Source organism: Chaetodon auriga, chromosome 16 (genome assembly GCF_051107435.1).
Source record: "Chaetodon auriga isolate fChaAug3 chromosome 16, fChaAug3.hap1, whole genome shotgun sequence".
Taxonomy (NCBI): domain Eukaryota; kingdom Metazoa; phylum Chordata; class Actinopteri; order Chaetodontiformes; family Chaetodontidae; genus Chaetodon; species Chaetodon auriga.
Window position 1 is genome coordinate 22,694,627 of NC_135089.1, and position 20,816 is coordinate 22,715,442.

The 20,816-nt window shown below is 39.3% G+C and overlaps 1 protein-coding gene across 2 annotated transcripts in view; it reads left to right on the forward strand.

Moving 5' to 3' along the window:
* LOC143334012 (junction plakoglobin a-like) overlaps positions 1-16,956 on the forward strand; it is a 159,100-nt gene extending 142,144 nt beyond the window's left edge. For both annotated transcript variants that reach the window (XM_076752473.1, XM_076752472.1), the window contains exons 15-17: positions 603-645; positions 12,662-12,801; positions 14,888-16,956. In XM_076752473.1, coding sequence (XP_076608588.1) covers positions 603-645; positions 12,662-12,798 — 180 coding nt within the window. In that variant the 3' untranslated portion in view covers positions 12,799-12,801; positions 14,888-16,956. The remainder of the gene's footprint in view (positions 1-602; positions 646-12,661; positions 12,802-14,887) is intronic.
* Positions 16,957-20,816: the final 3,860 nt, after the last annotated feature.

The following is a 20,816-nucleotide window of genomic DNA, read 5'->3' on the forward strand; positions in this document are numbered from 1 at the left end:
GACAGAAAGTCTGTAATCCACCTCTGAGTCAGGCACGCTCAGCTGGGAGAGCTTCTCCTGAAGCAGAGTTGGGATGATGGTGTTGAAGGCAGAGCTAAAATCCACAAACAGGATCCTAGCATAGGTTCCTGCGGAGGCCAGGTGCTGGAGGATGAAGTGGAGGGCCAAGTTGACTGCATCGTCTACAGATCTGTTGGCTCTGTAGGCAAACTGCAGGGGGTCCAGGAGAGGGTCAGTGATGTCTCTGAGGTGTGAGAGCACAAGGCGCTCAAAGGACTTGATGACCACAGAGGTCAGAGCGACGGGTCTGAAGTCATTAAGTCCTGTGGTCCTTGGCTTCTTGGGAACAGGGATGATGGTTGAAGACTTGAAGCAGGCTGGCACGTGACATGTCTCCGATTAGATGTTAAAAATGTCTGTGAACACTGGAGACAAGGTGTTATGTGTTATGCAGCAAAAACACACAAATTAGTATCAAACTGTCCAACAATTTTGTATGTGTCTCTGCCTCCACCTTCCCTGTGATAGATACCCAACTGATCAGTCTGCCGTACAAAACCACTGCATTTTGTCCATCTTTGTCTCTGTTCTTTTGTCTGCAGGCCCATACTGCAGTTCCTTTGGAGCCAACATACTTAGCTGATGGTGAGTACTTTGATTTACAGGGGAATACTCCCATAACATTGTTTTAATGAAAATACACAGATTTAACATTTCTGTCTGCAGTGGAGTTTTAGGAACTTACACACTTAAACAGACCAAATGACTGGTGTGGTGACCTCTTTTTGATGATCAATACATAATACATGTCAACCCAACAGTGATACTTTTTCAGCGGTTAATGAAATCTTGCATGTTTTTACATATTATTAATATATGTATTTTCATAGTTTTGGCAATAGTTTCTGTTATTTTTAAGACGTAATACTCTCAACATAATGATCTGAAAATACAGAAACATCACTGAAACTGCTGTTCATGTGGGGAAACAAAAACCACATTCTATAAAATTTTGCATGAAGATAAAACTGAAAGTGAGCACAACAAAAATGTGGTCTTGGTCTTGTTGACCTACAAAAACACACAGTCCACTTGCAATCTTAAGCCCCATTCTGACAGCATTTTAAGCATTGTGAAATAACTGGATTTAGTCTGTAATAGATATTCAGTAGCAGAACGCCAAACAAGAAAGTTAAAGGTCTTACATGGTAGTGAGAGGTGAGTCAAAAACCTGCTCCTTCTTGGAGTCAGAACTCAGTCAAATTTTAACATGCAAACATGAAACACACATTGATATTGTTCAGTGTGTGTCAATTTGGTCAAATGTAAGTAAAAATAAACGAACAAAAAAGGACTAAAAATTGAGCTCAGAAGAAAATACCAGTAAGATCTTACTCTCCTGATTGTTTTATTCTTTTCTGTTGTCTTGTTGGTTCCCAAATGGGCCTTTATGTTGGTGTTAGCATGTGTCTCTCCATTTGATTAGCAAAAAACTTTTTTGACTTCATCCATTTTCACACAAGAAGCATATTTTGCAATGAACTAATTAAAATAGATACAATAAATAGAAGGAAAAGCAGCTCTTCCCATGGAAAAATCTCAGAGATCCACTTAAAAGTACTCATGTGTTGCTCCGGATGGGATTTCAATTACGGGAGGACCAGTGAATTTGCCGAAAAGCAGTAGGTAATTGCCGCTATAATTATTACCAGAGTGGGAATTAAAAAATTACACACATACTGTATATGCTTCAAAAAGGCTTACGAGCGCAGGTAATGTTAAAATCACACCACCTCACCTTGAGGAAAAATAAATCCAATCTTAATGGAATTTAGTTTTATTTTATGGAATGTTAATCATCTCCATCTGATGTCATCTGCCGCTTGTACTGTTCATCATTTTAACCAGTGACCAGTGACCATATGAAAAGCAAGCTAACTTTACCAAATTGTATCTCTCCAAAAAAGGAGAGATAAGACATTTGATAAAAACTGAATTATCTTTGGAATATCTGGCTACCTGCCACAGCAGCTGTCATCCATCCATCTAAACTCTGAACACAAACATTATTTTTGGTCCCCTTAGTATTCTCCATCAAACACAAGGCCCCCTGCATTTTCTTTCCTCACACATCTACACCTATTCCAAGTTTACTTGAAAATTCACAGTAGGTGGACAGACCTTCAAACAAACCATGCTGGCTCATTAGACAGATTTCTCAGGGGTAAACTGAGTTGTCACCACAGCAGCAGACACTCAAGACACAACAAACAGAATAACACTATGTCAAAATAAAGCTGGACATCAACATGCACAGCAATCACCCAGCCTGTGCAGATACAGAGAGATCATATCAGTATTCCTGTCATATACCTTCTCAACAGCAGGCCTGGGTCTATGCGCACACACACACACACACACACACACACACACACACACACATCATGAGGCACTCATGCTGGTAGGTTCCCTGCTGTGAACAGTGGGCTGTGACTTGGGCCATGAAGTTGCTGCACCATGTGTGTGTGTGAGTGTGCGTGCGTGTGCCCATGTATTACTCACGTTGTGGGGAAATCTGTTTACACGGTCACATTGTGGGGACTGGCCTTACTTGTAGGAACAAAATACAGATGACCACGATGTAAATCATTAAATTTTAGGGTGAAGACTGGGGATAGGGTTAGGGTAAGGTTAGGTTTAGGTTAAGGTTGTGGTAAAGGTTAAGTTTGGGTTAAGGTTAGGGTAGAGGAACTGAATCCCACCCCCAAAGTAGCGGCGGAGGGGAGGTGCTCGGTCCTTCCCCCCATACACTCTACCCCCACGATCTCAAGAATGGCTGTGATGGCCGTCAAAGCGCGTAAGCGGGTGAGGGTTAGGGTTAGGCAAGTAGTGGTTATGGTTATGGAAAGTCTCCAGGAAATGAATGTAAGTCTATGTAATGTCCTGTCAAGTGATGAATACCTAACACACGTGTGTGTGTGTGTGTGTGTGTGTGTGTGTGTGTGTGTGTGTGTGTGTGTGATATCATGTGGGATAAACATATGAAAGGTGTTGTGGAATAGAAGTGGGAGGGATGGATGTTAGATGGAGAGCTGACAGAAAAAAAGAGGGACATGAACATCAGGAAAGCAGGGTAATCCTGATATAACTGTGATATAAAGAAATACATTCTAAGTATAGTAGCTATTAATAAGTATTCAACAATATTTTGAAAGTTCAAGTAATGTACTCAATAGTTCCTGTATTTCAGCTTTTTTTTTTTTTGCACAATTCTGTTTCTTTTTGATATTGCCATTAGATAAGCCCTGAGCTGATCCCAAAGATCAGTACAGAGGCCAATCCAGCCATAACTTTATAGATTAATATTTTGCCCACCCCAGTCCACTAGTGTTAGCATGGCACTCCTTTACCACACTCATTGCATATGCAAGTACAAATCTGAGTGTGTAAACAAAGTAATAATTCATATGGGACTGCCGGTGATTGACACGTGAGTTCAGACATGCAAAATGTGAGTTATGTTTCTAACTAACATTAGCAAAGATCAGTATACAAAGAAAGTCAGGTAGCAGCTATTCATTTTTATTTTTTTCTGTCATTCTCACAAATTAAGGTTAATTCTATTAATAATTTGATAACAGGCAAGTGCTTGCTGCCAACCAGTGTTTAAGCTCAATAAAGGATTGACTTGTTTTGTTTTAAGTGACACAGGACATAACAAACAAGAGCATACGGTTGACTTGAGAAGGTTGACAGAGCAGAGAAAAACAACCATTGAGGGCTAATAATAATAATAATAATAATAATAATAATAATAATAATAATAATAATAGCACTTCTCTTGCACAATAACACTTCCTTCTTAACAGAGGTTGCTAGAGCAATGCTCTCCCTTGGCAAGCTGTCACCAATCGAGCCCTGCAATGTGGGTACTCCAGCTACATGCAGGATAAGCCATGCTTGCCATGCTTCCGTTAACTCAACCTGACAGTCTGTGGCACACCCCTGCTTGAGTTGAACGATCCTTCAGCCTACTTGCTGGTTCAGAATCTGATGCATTCATGTGCATAAGCCACTAGAGATAGTGGTCAACAACTCTTTGCATGACTTTCAATTGACAATGCCAGTCATAGGAGAGTTCCCACCATCTTTAGCCAGAGACACAACCTGAACAGTGTCCTCTTCGCCATTGCCCACCACGAAATGCTACAGGACGACACAATCTGCAGCAAGGCCCTGGGCATTCGAGGTGACATGGTGGTGTATGCCCTCATGACTCAAGTAACACATCCTAGTAGAGTGTTATAGTGGTGGCTGCATGCTCCAGCTCACCCCGGTAGCACTCCCCTTTCGTCTGCAGTAAATCCTTTCAGGATAACACAGTCACTGTGAACTTACAGTCTACTTTCCTCAATAACACCTTGCATGTCTTTGAGACAGAAATTGTTGAAGAAGACGTAACCTATGTGTAAGTAGCCAGAGATTTAATGCAAGATTCCAGCCTATTTGGTCTCCCTGGACCTGGTTGAGCAGATCCTTAAATCCAATTTCTGTAGACTGTAAGACCGTTCTTAGAAATAGGATTCATTCTTAATCTACCCATCGTAGAAGGTAGACTACATTCCAACTGAAGTCTGTATTGAATGTTGGTTTTTGGAAGAGCAACACACATGTAAGCCCTAAGACACCACAAATCAACGACCAATGCCTACTATGATAACTCCTAAGTCTACCTCATCCCTAATGTATATGTGTACCCCATCAGGAACACCCAGTAGTATGATCACCCTAGGGTTCCCTCTCAGAGGTTGCATCGTAATGGTGATTGTTGTACACATCATGTACAAGTATGTTCAAAAGCTTCAGGCTGGACTGATTCCCTCCTGTTTGTGCCACCATGCTCGGCTTTTAGAAAAAAAAAATCCTGAAAAAAATCTATTCTAACTATTACAGGAAGCCAGATGTAGGACTTGAATTTTAGATATGAATCTAGGATCACACTAATACTTTTAATCTCAGATCCAACCCAGGGAGTTAATTTCCCAGGATTATTGCATTTGGTTTTGGTTTTGGTTTTGACAGGAGCCAAAGTGCCAGGCTTGGACAAATGAGGCAGGAGATGGCAAAACAGTTTAGGTATTTTAATGAATAAAAGGGGGTAATGACAGAGTTCAAGCAAAGCCAAGTCCTTATACAAAGCTGAAGGGTAGACTGATCCAGTCCCTTGGTGGGAGTAGGCAGAGTCCTCGGTGAGAACTGACTAATCATGTTCCTCAGCGAGAGCAGACTGGCAGGGCACGGACAAAGTGGTGTGTGCTAGGCAGCTGAGCACAACAGGGAGAACACAACTGATTAGGTATATAGAAAGTAGATAAGGCAAAACTGTCTGGGTACTTAACATGAACATCAGACAATACGACAAATATAGGTAGTAATCCAGGTACAGAATGAGCAGGGGGGGTCTTGATTGGCAATTGTGTGCAGGTGAGTTCAGGAGGCCAGTCCCAACCTGCCAGCCACGCCCTGCAGGAACACAGACACAGACTATACAGACAGGGGAGAGACAAGCAGGAGACATCAGGAAGGGGAGCACAGAAAACAGACCTAGAAAAAGGAGGGGAGACTGCAGATCTCCACAGCATTTCTCTTTTTTGTTTTAGGGCCAACTAGTGGACTTCCTTGTTTAACTTAAGAAATTATTGCTTGTCCATTTATTTATTGCCAAAGACAGTTTGCTGCTTGCCAGTATTCTCACCTGAGTTCCTCCTATTAGTCTGATTTGTTCTTTGTTTAGTTTTTGTATTTCACCTTTGTTCTTGGATTTGCCTTAGCCTGCTTCCTCAGTTTTTGTTGCCTGCTTGCTTTTGTGGATTGGTATCAGCTTTACATTTTTAAAGCTTGCTTTTGTTTTTTAAACTTGTCTACTCAAAGCCTTGCATTTGGGTCCAACCCCTTCCTTCCTTGCACCCCTGCATACACAAGTGTAACAAATGTCATGTTTTCTTTTCAAGTATTTCACAACAAGTATGTACAACAGGAAAACAGGAAAAAAAAAAAAGGTTAGGTCAGGATTTAATATGAACTGAAACTGATGTGACCAAGCAACTCTAGTTCTCATTGTGTGTGTGTGTGTGTGTGTGCGCGCGCGCGCGCCCACTATGTGTGCATAAGGGTAGAGGAGCAGAAGGAGGAATGATACAGGTAAATAAATAAACATTAGGTCAAAAAGATTGAACAGTTAAGATGAACATGTTTTAGAATATTTGAAATAAAAAACAACAACAAAAAATACAATAACATTATTATTTTTTTCTCATTAAAATTAATGACAATACTGGGCGTGATCCGAAAAAAAAAAAAAAAACTTAATGGAGGCATCCCTAGTATTTACATGAATTACATTACATGGAGGTAAAAAACTAAAAACTTGCGGCTTTATAATTCAGACCTACGGCTGTTTAACAGTCTTAAACTACCAAAGCTAATAAATAAATAAGCTGTTCTTTATTAGCAAAAAATTAGATGTAATGGAGGACAGTGCAGGAAGAAATGCAAGGTAAGTAGAGAAATGGGAGAGAGGAAGAAGATAATGAAGCAACAGAGGAGAGAACTGAAAAAGGACATGAACATGGAGGACAGGGGAGAAGAAAGAAGATGAAATGAAGGAGAGATAATTGTTTGAACAAAGGAGAAAAAGGAGTGATGACAAAAACAGAAGACAGCTCTATCAGAGGAGACCTCTCCATCTCGGCCCTCTCTGTCAGTTTTCTTCTTCAATAAATTGTTCTTCTTTCATGTCCTTTGCATACATACTTTGTGCAAATACCTCCATCTCACCATCTTTAATTAATGCTTTAGTCTTCATCCCAAGTGTATCCCTGTGTGTGTGTGTGTGTGTGTGTGTGTGTGTGTATGTGTGTTTGTGTGATTGACGAGGGTATTGGTCCTATTTAAAGCCAGGATCATTTTTTCCAGATGCTTAATCCACCGCAGTTGTACACACACACACACACACACACACACACACACACACACACACACAGCTGTCAGTAATTGTAATGGAGGTCAATTGAAGGTGCTGATTTCATAATGCAGTTGTCAGAGCCAAATGAAATCATTTATTCAGTATTTTAGTGTCTCTCCATAAAGCCTTCCATAGCCTTCCACTCACCCACCACATTTTGCGTTTTAGCACCCACAGAATGCTTCACATTGAGGCCAAGAATCAGCATTGACATGTGTCCTGCACTGCAAAAGTTTTCACTGTGAATTCACAATAAATTATTGGATAAGTTTTGCATGACTTTCACAGTAAGGATTACAGCAATATACTGTGAAATGTACTTACAGCAATTTACTGTAATTTCACATCTGTGATATTACAATGCATTGTTGTAAAAGCACAACTGTATACTCTAACTTCACAGCTTCAATGACAAAGCAATTACTGTGGTATTACAGTACACTACTGGGGAATTACAATCGTTGTACAATTAACCCCCCCCCAACACACAACTCTGAGGTCAAGTCAATTTTAGCTCAATGGCATATTTATTTACAAAATTTTAAAGGTCATTCAACATAAATGGCAAGAAATTCAAGAATTCAAGAAATTCAACTTCCTAAAACTGAACAACAAAACTGAGCCTGACAACTGCTGCAGCAAAACAACTATGATGCCCACTCAAAGTCAATTAGTCTCCTCAAAAGGGTGCTCACATGAGGGTTCATTGTTGTCCGCTTCTTGGTCTTTGAGCCTCTTTCAGGATTGATGCCCAAGAAGCATCTGTTAATAAGCAAAGATAGTTTTAGTTTTAAATAGACTTATGTATTGCAGGCAGCATTTATCAAGGTGTTCACCTGTGCCTTTTCTCATATCACACCCTAATAGATTTATAATCCAAACTTATTGGATCTTCCTCTCACTATAAAATTATTTTTAGCCATTTTTAGCCAGGGTGCCTGAGGTTAGGTTTGCCTTAGGCAAAGTGGTCTGGGCATCGTCTGTTGATTTTCTACTATGAGGGGCTGTATCAACATGTGCTGCCACTCTATTTCAATTTCAATTTATTTAGGATAGCCCCTTGAGATGCAGCATCTCGTTCAAATGCGTCTTCACGCAATTGGCCAGTGTAAATTAAACCAAACCCTGTTGGAAGTATGACAAACACTTTCTTTTCAATAAAGGGTCTGAGAGCATTTTGTTCCGCTTTTGAAGAAAATTTCCGCTGTACTTCATTCAATACATTTGTATTTCACAATTCGGCAGACTCGTTATTCTCCACTTTTCTACAATGATTGGCTGAAACTGCTTCACCACGCTGCTGCATCCTGTTGTCAGACATGAGTACTGCACATGCATATTTGCCACAGAACTCACATGTCCGCAGGTTTTTGCGTAGTTTAGAGGGGCGAGTCGTACCAGCGTATTTAGATGTCAAATTGCGTACTTGCTACGCAAAATGTGTCCAGGTTGGCAGGTCTGCCTCAGGTACCTTCTTTGTCAGCATTTTAGACCTCAAGACAATCACTGAGTTGGAAGCCTATACTATAATGTGAACTACAAGATTAAATGGGATCTTTAAAAAAGACCTTTGAATGAACTCCAGCGTCAATGATCTAGCGGCAGGATACTCAAAGTTGAAGACGTAATAGCTGCTGAAGAAAGCAGCTACTCCGTGCAAAAACAAAGGGTGTGGGCCCATTACCACATGTCCCTCGATGGATTTAAGTCATCCAGAGGGCTTCATCATGTCACCTGAAATGAACAGATACCACATCATGTGTTATGAGCACTTTGAGATCTGTTTCAGATATAAAGCGGCATACAAATGTAATTATTATAATTATTATTTATTGTGGTCATGTAGAATCAAAACAAAATATTGAGTTAGAAATGTCGATACAAGATCCAAGTAACATTACCTTGAATGATCAAACGGGGTGCTGAGGAGTTCTGCAGTATTAGTGTCCACAGCAGTGGCACATGGCTGTAACATAGTAACACTCAAAAGCATAGATTTAACATTAAAGGATAAATATCATTGATTGGTCAGAGGTAAATCAGGTATCAATGTAAAAAATGGCATCTAATGTAATCACTCATTTTGCATTTTAAACATTTGGATAAAAAATCTTACATCAACTTCAAGCATCAAATTCTCTTTCGGCTCTTTGAAGTACGACATTAGGAGCAGCAGGATGCAGGCAGCCTTGTCAGAGTCTGGATCACAGCAGGCCAGAACATCGCAGATCTTGGGGTTGTCCAGTGTTGCACCTCCTGCAGTTTTTGAAGGACATCGACGTCTGTCAGGAGGCCAAAGTGTGAGAATAGGCATTTCTGAGAGAAGAGAAAGGGTCACTCCAGTTTGATCTTGGACATCGCGGGGCAGGCACTTTGTTATGGTATTTCCGAAGGATGACGTATGTCTTTTTCATTATTGGTTCTGCTCTCTCTGCCCCACTCATTCCTTCCTCTGTGTATACAGTAGGGATGTATATCTCCACCACTGAGGCCGATTCGATACGCATCTCGTTACGCAGCCACCGATACAATACATTAAGGACACACTGAAGCCTCTGTCGATGCGATGCGATTCACTCCTGTTCACGATACAATGCGATTCAAAAATGATTTGATAACGATATGACTTGCTTACAAAGGAGATTCGGTTCGATATGATGTGATCCAGTTCGATACAGTTAGTTGTGGTACAAGAGTGTGCCCATATCAGAATTCTTATAGCACAACTCTGCTTTACTCTCTGTATCAATTTAAGAGATGCATGTAATATTTGGTTTGTTTTGACTGAGCAAACCAATATATCCTATTTTTAAAGAAGACATAATTCAGTATCTATAGACAGAGCATTAAATTTTATTTATAATAAGCAATCCTTACGTATTATGTTCTCTGTCTCTACAATTTTACAAAACATATAAAACTTCACAGTTTAACAGTTTCAGAAAGCACAGTATTAACAATGTGCAGAGTGCAAATAATATTACCTGACTGCGTGTGTTTTGTCCAGTTTACCTTCTAACCCGAAATATTGCCACATTTATGTGTCTTTTTCGGTGCACTGAATATCTCCTCGCTGCTAATGTCGTTCTCGTTTCCCTCTATGTTGTGAACAACGCTTGCGTCAGTGAAGGAGGAGCGATGGTGCATTCAGGTTGCCTTGGAAAACACGACAAGGCAGGGAATAGTACTAGAACATGAAATAATCGATTTAACCATGGAATTTACCGATGCAGACAGGCTAGAAGAGATGTACTGTAAATTCACCCATAAATTATATCCGATGTACCTTGAATCTACCGGTGCATTCGCATCGCAAATGTTTGTATCAGATCACTGATATGAATCGGTGAATCTCGTCATCCCTAGTATACAGGCATACACATGTATTATTAGTACCCAAGTAACAATTTGGTCTCGTAGCCGCCCCCACACCCACCCCCCCAACACACAGTGTAAAGATCTGGACAAATGACTAAAGTCACCCAAATTTGCATTAAACAAAATTCACCAAAAAGACAGTAGATTGCATGCCTGAGTAGATGTTGAGCAGATCCCTCTTCATATTCTCCAACGTTGCCTCGGTCTCCCACTCTGGCAAATCTGGTGAGCCCCACCTTATAGCTCAGAAGTTGGAGCAGGTCGTCTCATGACTGAAGGGTCAGCAGTTTGATTCCCGGCTGTGACTATCTAAATAGATCCATTCCACAGCAGTCATGTTGCACTGTCATAGTGGGGTAAGCACAGGTGTACTTTATCAAATGAATTAAGATCACGTTTTATTTAGTGTGTCACAGCCATGCCAGAGAGCCACTATGCACATTATACGCACCCTGGCTCAGCTGAATCCTAAATGGAACAGGGCCATAATCACAGTTAATTACACCTGTGTTTACTACACTATTGACACCGCAACCACCGCAACTGGACTTTTTCTGTGGGGGGGGTTACACACACAGCCCCCCCAACACCCGCCCTCCCCCCGTGCCGAAATCAAAATCTCACTCTGAACTCCGTTGAAAACTTGAGAGCCCTGTATATCTGATCAAATGTTGAGTCATCATCCTTTATAGTCTTATCATATGAACGCTTTATACAGTTCATTAAAAGCCTCATGTTTGTCCGATCCAGGCTGTGGTAAATGGCAAACGCTAACGTTAGCTAGCTAGCGTTAGCTAGCCTATATCAGACCACATGGGCAAACGCTCCAGCTAGCTAATGTTAGGTATTTAGCTAATAGTGCTAATATTTGTAATGATGTTACTGTTCCCCAATTACTCCTACATACAATACTCGAGGCCTTGTCACATCTCCAGTAGCTAGCCAAGCTAGCCATCACTATTAGCAAATGCTGTGAGAGAACATTCAACAGTTTCGGGCACTTGCTAACAAAATATGAACTGTGTCATGCAATAAACGTTCATTTGGAACTGAGTAAATATTATTATCATTTAAAATAAGTGTAAAATAAGTGTACTGCAAACAGAGGTTATGCATGCAGCTCACCTTCTCCATTCAGCCCAGAAGAGAAAAGAGAAATGGCATCTTCAGTTTCAGTGTCGAGTTCGGTTACGTCATGTGACTTACCTGGGAATATTTGAATACAATATTTAACTGTAATAATACTGCTGAATGCTGTGAAATCCTTGCGTTGCTGTGATATTACAGACCTTGTTGTGATTTAACAGGGGTTTTTTCATTGCAAGATTTTACTGTAAAATAACAGTTTAATGCTGTAAAATCCAAGGATACTGTAGTTTTTACAGGTATTCATTGGGATATTACAGGGGAACCTAATTACAAGTTACTGTAAAATAATACTGTTAATTATTGTGAAATGCTGGTAATTTATTACTGTGTGGAAAAATTGTATAACCTCGTCAAATGTGGATGAGGACTCCAGGAAGACTAGTGACCACGTTGTGGAAGCTAATGGGGATCCAATAAAGACTAAAGAATCAAGTTTGCTTAAAGCTGGAAAATATACAGTATATATATGGAATGTATGTTTGAGGTCAAAACACTTACTGCTACATTGTAATGTACAGTGATTAGTTTCATATCCAATATCCAATAGTCCAATAATTTTATTTGAAAAGAGAAAGTAATGTAGTTTCAAACTAGGTATATACATATACTTGTAATTGTCACAGTTTTGATTGAGCAGAGTCATCTTCACAAAGATATGAATAAATGTTTTTGAATTATCAATAAGATACTGGGCTATATCTTCATGAAGATGACTCTGCTCAATCAAAACTGTGACAATTACAAGTTTTAGTTGTAAGCAACCAAGTAGTGACTGTAACTGTTCCCGCCTCCAGTGAGCACAGCATAAAATCACAATGCCCTAGTCTAATCCAAGAATAGGATTGTCAGTGTCATCATAAATTCCAAGGATGCGTTTGTCACAGGTGATGTGCACCTGGTGTAAATGTTCCTCTTAGGAACAGGGAGTGAAATGAAAAGAATATCACTCTCATGTCACCTTATCTAAGCATACAGACAGAAATCAGTGTATGTATATATATATATATATGCATGACAGCAGTTTGTTCTGGGTGGTGTAAAGTGCATCTGTGAAAGATATTTGGTTAATCAGATTATCTATTTTATGTAAAATCTATTTTTCTCTCTCAGATTTAGATGGCTCTTACCCTCCCTATGGCTACGCTGATCTGCCTCTCGACACCCTACCGCTAGACCCAGACCTTCACGAATCCTACATCCCTGACATGACCTACAACCCAAGACAGGCCTACCCTGAACCACTCTAACAGGTAAACGCAAACACATAACACTGTGTTGACAGTTGTAATGTGGACAATTTAAATGGGTTTCCTGCCAAAATGACTTTCCTTGGCTCAGCATCCCCTGTGAATTCTAATCATAATAACACACTGTAATTAGGTCTGTCTTTTAGAATGTGTAGAACATAAATTCCAAAGTGCAGGCTCATATAGCAGGTATCACCGGCATTGTGAACGCAACTGAGATACCACAAATGGAGGAACTTCCCATGTCATGTAGTTCTTTCTTTCTTTCAGTTAGAGCTATGTATGCTGATCTATAATGTCTTATTTGCAAATTACATGTTTTTTGTTATATCAAGCTAGTCACCCAAGGACACCTGTTTTAGAGTTACAGCCGTGTCCAGACTTAACATCCTCACAATGATCTATACATTCAGTACAAATTTTTCCCCAGAATGTCCACATTAAATTATTAATGCTAACCATTAATTAATGCATTTTGTCTCTTAATTTCAGCCCTCATCCAGAATAAGAGAGAGTTTTTTTTCTCCACTCAAAATGGAGCTTTGTTAAAACAGATTGTATAAATCTTAAAATGTCAGCTTGGTGTTTCAGTGTGTTTTATGGTAAACCAAGGTTTTCCAAAACAACGGCTGTCCAGTGAGTGTCGGGGGCTGTGTTGCAGTAAAGAGGCAAACCTTAAGTCACCTCTAACTTCATATGTGATCGTTCATTTTAAATGTCAGTATAGCTGAAAACAACTCAAATCACCAGTAGGGATAGAAATGGTTTTCATGCAAAAAATATTTTTAAGATATACATGATTTAATATAGATGCTTTCTTAAGCACCAAACCGGATTCCTCCTGGAGAACACAGATGTGTTGACCAGTATAATGATACTCCCACACTAGGATCGGGGATGGCTGCAGCAGTATGATTTTTGTAATAATCATATAACTGCACTGGCACTCAAGATTCAATAGCACAATGACACACTACTTAGATAAAGTAGGTAATTTAGAGTAGGCCCTTCACAGATCCTGAGTGGGTAGGCAACAAAGTTTGTGTTACTACAATGAGAAAAGTAGGGCTAGTGTGGCTGATTTCAGCTGTGACAAAACCCTAACTGATGTCATGAAGGTAAGATTTTTTTGTTGAGATGGTAGTTTGTGCCTCCCACTGTGCATATTCAGATGTCAAATTTTGACTCTTGGCAGTAGAGTGTGCAGATTTCAGCTGTATTGCTGGAGCGCTGGTGTTATCCTTTTGTATTTTCTTGTAAATATCTGGCCTGAGTCAGCTCTGTCAGCTCTCATAGACTGGTGTGGAGGCCTAGATGTTTAAGCTCTGTATGACTCTCATGTGACACTAACGTCTCTGATATAACAACCATATGGCCTGATGACCCAGATGTGAGCTCAATCATTCTCAATGTGTGACGCATCCAACAGAGGTTAAGCGTCTGGGATCCCTTCAACAGTTAGTCAGAGCTGAAGAAGCTTTTTTGTTGAAAAGTCAAATTTTTTCAACAAATCTAGAGCAAGACTAGTTGCCTTGCACTTCAAGACATCCTCTGACCTGGAATTGGAATATTCAGAAACATATGCTTTGCCTTTGAAATAAAAGTATAAAAACACATCTGGCAACCCACACAATAGCCAGATATGCTGCACAGAAATACTGGGTGGATAGATAAGTATTGTTGTTCATCCAGCCCATAGCCCCCCCCCCCCCCCCCCAATAGAAATTGTGATTATAACATTTATTTTTCGATCCAGCCCCCTACTTTCACTCTTAGTCTTCACATAGGCTAACAGTGTCCTGATATCTTTATACTTGATACATAAACATGAGGATGATATTAACCTCCTCATTCCACTGTGGAAAAGAAAGTGAATAAACCCACAACCAAAAACATTATACTGTTCCTTTAAGATTTTTGTGGTTTAAAACTTGCTGAATTGGCTGTGTAATTACAGTATATTTTCAGAGTGATTAACTAATTGATTGTTAATGTGGATATTTTTCCATTTCTTCCAATTTTTTTTTAACTCAGGTTAGTTGATGATCATTCCTGAGGATATTCGCTGCTTTGTTGTTTGTTTTTGCAGGAGAATAAAACATAAATGCTGAAAGAAAACAAGAGAAGACCAAATCAGAGGAAGAAAGACTAGAGGAATAAATGGAGGAAGACGGAGATCGGAGGTTTTAATCACAAAGGGAATCAGCCTTTTCCAACGGATGGAAAAAATATCCCATTTGGCAATCAAGAACTATCAAAAGAGGATGCTTATCAAAAGAGATTTATTGTTGCTATAAATGGAAAATGTAACTTTGTTATAATGTTTTACTGTGGGCTAAAAGTGGGGGCTTATCTGAAATTTTGAGGCATTATTACACGGGTAACTTTTTGAAGCAATCAAGTTAGGCAAGAATATTTCACATTGAAAGTTCGGGGCATGCGGGACAAGCAGGCGGGGCTTGACTAAACTCAGCTGATAATCCTTAACAAATGTCTTGGCATTTCATTTTTAAGGGAGTTACAGAGAATTTACATTTGCTGACATGTTACAACCTCATTGTTAAATTGATGTCAGTGATGCAATTCCTGTTGTAATATTAGTTGTGATATGTACAGGGATTTTTTTCCCCCACATGTGGATTTCTCATTGGAAACACCCATGTTAATCATTGACAGGTTCCATTATATTATATTTAATTATAATCCCCAGTTTAACCTTTTTTCTGACATCACAAAAACACTCAATATGAAACTTTTAACATCATCTTTATCTGCAAAACATGCAGCATTTAACATGAATAGATTTTCTCCCTAAATAATCCCTATAATAACTGCCAATCACCATTGCTACCAAATGCTACCCGTGTATCCCAGCCTGTAGCTGCTGTCTTTTAGATATCTCTTCTGTGTAGTTGAACAGTGCACATGTCCCAGGGTGTCCATGTGTGGTTGTTGCATGGTAGTATATCGTGTACTCATTGAAATATTCTTCACTTTTACATACCGAGTTTTATAAGCCATTGTGGATTACTCCCGCCATTTGGAAAACCTCAGTGTGGACTACAAATCCCACGATGTCCCAGCCTTACTTTCACCAAATGGATATTCTGTTTAAATGTCAACAGGAAATGGACTACAGATCCCTTTGGCATCTTTGGTATCAGACTACAGATCCCAAAAATGTCCAGCCATACACAATTAGACCTGCACATGTCCAGTGGAAATGGACCACACCTCTCTGACCAGCTTGTAAACACCTTTGTAGGTGCCATGAAGTACATCGCAGAGTATTTACAACGTACTTACATTGTGCTTTGACATAATGGCAGATGACTTTTGTACAAGGGGTGTGTTGATTATAGAAATTTGTCAACTGTACATCAATGTCAACAGAAGGGTAGGGGGCTGCAAACTCAAATATAATATAATAATACTTGCTGCTGTTCACAGCATGTATTAATGATTCAGTCTAATTGGTATGCAACACCTAGTCTACCTAACCATCACATCATAGTACAGTTCACATTATCTGCATTTAAGTGCAGCTGCAGTTGAAATGTGGACATCATGGACAGTTGGGGCAAGAAGTGCTCTGTTCACTAGGGACAACTGTGCTTGTACAATACAAGGCTGCTGCTGCTGGTTGCAATACCAACAACAGCAGTCTCAGCCTGCAATGTTAAGAAAGCACAACTACAATTACTTATCAATTGCTGAGGCAATCTACTGTTTTCCATTGTGATGTGAATTTTCCATTCCACATTAAAATCATGACATTTCAGCCATAAATGTAACTAAATGCACAGTCAATAGTGGCATCCCCTGAAACTGTTTTATTGTGAATCGCTGTCTGTCAGCAGTAATAAGGTCTACCAATGGTTCTGCCCCTCAAGCTGTGATTGGACAGTTGGTTGTTTTTTTTTTTCATTTTGGCATTGACAGTGAGTTTCCATTTTCCAAAAAGAAAAAACTCTGTTGCAGGTATCACGGAATAATGATGATGCTCTGATTTTCGAATTGGTAGTTCTATGCTGCTCTCTGCTGGATGATGCTGATATGTAATACACCTCGTCACTGTTTTCTGTGTTGGGATTTGATTTTAATGTGACAAGGCAAGTTCATCATAATGAAAAAATACTGATTCAGTTATTAAAGACTAAAATATAAGTAATTGTTCTTTTTAATTATGTAAATGCATACACGAAAGGCGCATGCTTGTTGCCCCATTGGACAGGAATATTTCAGATCTATGTTACTAAAAAGGCAACAGCAGGACCAGTTTCTTTTTTATTTGTATTGTCTGGTAGGCCTCAAGTGCATGAAACCACTTTTTTTTTTTTTTTTTTTTTTTTTTTTTCTTTTTACTTTGCTCCACTGCATGGCAGTTTGATTGTTCATTATTATTATTTTTTTTTTTGTAGCTACTCTTGTTTCAACTTCTTTTATTTTTGCCCAGCACATTTGGCCTGTTTACTGTATTCCTGTGTTTGCCAGATACTGAGAAATCTTTTGCTCCACTGTTTATTTTCTAATAGCTGACTCCAGCTCCCTTTGAATAGACTCTTATCCCAGACAGTATCATGGGCCTGGACATTTCAACAAGTGTTCTCTCCTGCTCATTTTTAAGTGTTGGTCATTCGGACCCTCGTTACTATTGCTGTATTTGTAGTGGTCATCCTTGTAATGATGTGATGTCACATTTGCTTGATTCATCACCATCAAAATCACTTTAGCCAACCCTTGAAAGTACATGAACTTAGTATCATCTCCTGAGCAGAGCCCAGATTTAGTGTGGACAAGAGTGGAAACACAGGCAGAGCCTGTGGCAATGGGTGCACATTATGTTACATTTAATTTAGTGCCTGAAGTGTGGAAAGGCCCTGGGCCTTCTGCAGTGTGGGGTTTAGGTAAGTCCAGGATGGAGAAATGCAAGAACAGCTCTGAATATGTGTGAATATGTTAATATTCTATATTCGTTCAGTTTCTCAGGAGGTTATGATAAGAAATTGGAGAGATGCATTACTGGCACCTGAGAAACAAACATCCTTAATAGTCACTGACGAAGTGGCAAAATTGTGTGTAATTGCATTGCAACACTGTGTAAAATCGCCCTAGTTTTAGACAAACAACTTTAAATATTGCATTTGAAAAATATAAACAGACAAATGTCACATAAACATTTAAGTTTTGGACAAGGCATTAAAATTTGTAATATTCATTAATGCACAAAGAGGCAAATGTATTTCTGTGCAGGTGCAAACTCATGCAGCTCCAAAGATTAGTAGGTACTGTGGTCACAGGTGTATTAGTCAGACCTGAAATTTGGTAAATCTTGAGGGAAAGCCCCATTACAGTTTGTTATATCATTTCAGTAGCTGTTAGTTATTTAAAAAATCTTTTTTGTACTGGTGTCTTCATCACATTGTGTACATGTCTATTATAATGAAAGAGGAGTTCTTTTTTAACCCTACAGTATATAAGACTGTGTGTTTGTGTGGTATTGGAACAACATGGGTGTTGAGGATTGAACTGCTGAGAGGAGAAGGAAAAGCTAAATAGATGGAGAGAGAAGTTTCAGGGGTGGAAATGTGTCAAATAGTGCCCCCTGCTGGTTCTGTTCATTGAGATAGCAAAAGGAAAACCATTTTTCTTGAGCAACATGAACTGAACCAGAAATAGTATTTGAATACACTATGACACCACCCTTTGAAATATCCAAATAGTATCATCACATGCTACTTACAGTTAATATAGAGTACTTGTTTTATATGACAATGAGACTTGTGTAAACTATATAGCACTGTAAACTACAAGATATGAGGATTAAAGTTTATATCAAATCCCCTACAGAGACATCATGCCTTTGGATGTGACATATATGACACACACAAAATGCTGATTTTCTTCACTTGATGTGATGGTGGAAGGCATGATATGTAAAGTAATGAATGGGGAACAGAGGGAGGGATGAATGCCAAAGAAATTTATATAATGATAATAATCAGTTTGTGCCTGATTGTTGTCTGGTGGAGTACTGGAAAGGCGAGGGTTTACACAAGTTTATAAAAGAACAGTCCAGCGTCCTTTGTTGAATTGGAGGCTTTACTTGTGTAGTAACTCATTGTCATACTCTGGATGACATTCAACAACTGGATCAGCACCATGAGTTTTCAGCACTGTCCTCATTATCTTCACTTCATCCCATTCCAACTGTTAAAACCCTGTTTGTAGAATTTGAAAATTCCTGACTTAGGTACCACCTGCTCTGTGACACATCCTTCCTGGAGACACAGAGTGAATGGACTGTACTAAGCACAGAGACCCAGTTTCCACCTGATGACATGGACTTATCTGGATCAGGGAAAATGCGTGTTACCACAAGTGTAACTGCACACAGATCATGTTACAATAGGAACGCAGTTGCAAATGCAAAGCAATTATGTCAACTGGCTAAAACATCCACGTCAGTAATGTGTGACACATGTCAGGGATCCCAGGAGAAGATATGGACAGGGACACCGTGGACATCTGTTCACAACTTTTCAAGTGCTGTGCTGAGCTCTTTCTTATTACAAAGTACACCAAACTGACAGATATCTGCTTCACAGTTCAAATGGAAGACACATTATACTTATACTTAATATTTCAATTGTTACAACAATATTCTTGCTAATATCACCAACTCACTAGCCCCTGGTGAAACTGCCAGAGCAAGTCTTTGAAGAGGCAATATTTACATGAAGTGGCCACATTGTCAAAATCTAAACTGCTTTACCATTAATGAGATGATAACAGTTGTAATATGAAAAGTTGTGGGTTTGACTGTCCTCCACCACCGCCTGTGGTTGATCTAGAATGCATCCTTCACAATTTCATGTCATGTGAGTCAGATAGCAGTCAGCTATGTCAAGCAGTATCCCTAATAGAATGTGTGGAGCAAGTACCGGAACAACAGCTTGTAATGTAGGGTTAGTGGTACTACAAAACTGTAGTATGCTACAGTGCAGAGCATGCAGCAGCTGTCACTATAAATGAGAGAGCAATCTAGATTGTTAGACTGGGTACAGTTATTCTTTGAAAATGGTATGCTGTTTGAATCAGCCATTAGCCAACTGAACAATTACGGAAAAATATATGGTGGAATAACGAAGGGAAGGAATGAGAAACTGTGTAGAATATGTGTAAAGGTGGGATAATAAATCTTAATATGCATTTTTACAAAAAAAATAATGTGTCAAAATTTTTAATTTCAAATAAATGAATTAAGCCAGCTTACATTTCCTGTTTTTTTCCCATATACTGTACTTTTATCATGTATTTCACACAAATACATACTGACATTTATTGTCTGCCATTTGCAAACTGTTTTCTCAGTTTCACCTAAACTATTAGCATGTGATCTTATGCTTGTTGTGCATGCCTGTTTGCATATATGTAAAGACATTACATTAGTTTTTTAAATAATGAAAATAAGATGGTGGTTAAAATGTAACCATGCATAAAGGCAACATCAAATGAGACAGTGAAGGACTTGTTTTCAAAGAGACATGTTTTTCCCTTTTTCAGAAGATTTCCTCTGAGAAAAGGCAATACATGTAATGGCCTAATAATCAAATGATTTTCACAGCTTGGTGGTAGGTGCAAGCAAATTACAGTGACCGGAAGTTCATTAGATGGCCACTTGGTGTAAGACATCTGAGGTGTAAAAATGTTTCCTGGTGGCTGTTGCTCACAATGCTTTGGCTATGTGGATCTGAAATCCTATCACCAGACAAAATGGAAATGTTGGAAGATTCCTAAAGTACTCATTATGTTCACACGATCTTTTTACAGTACCCGCATGTGGCAACTTGTGAGTAGTTAAGGCCAGCAAAGGTCATAGTTATGGAAAATGGTTAACGTATGGTTCAATTCAATTTTATTTGTATAGCAACAAATCACAAGAGAGGTTGTCTCAGGACATTTTCCATATAGAGCTGGTACAGGCCAAGCTCTTTTTGGATGAGGTTAGGCAACAT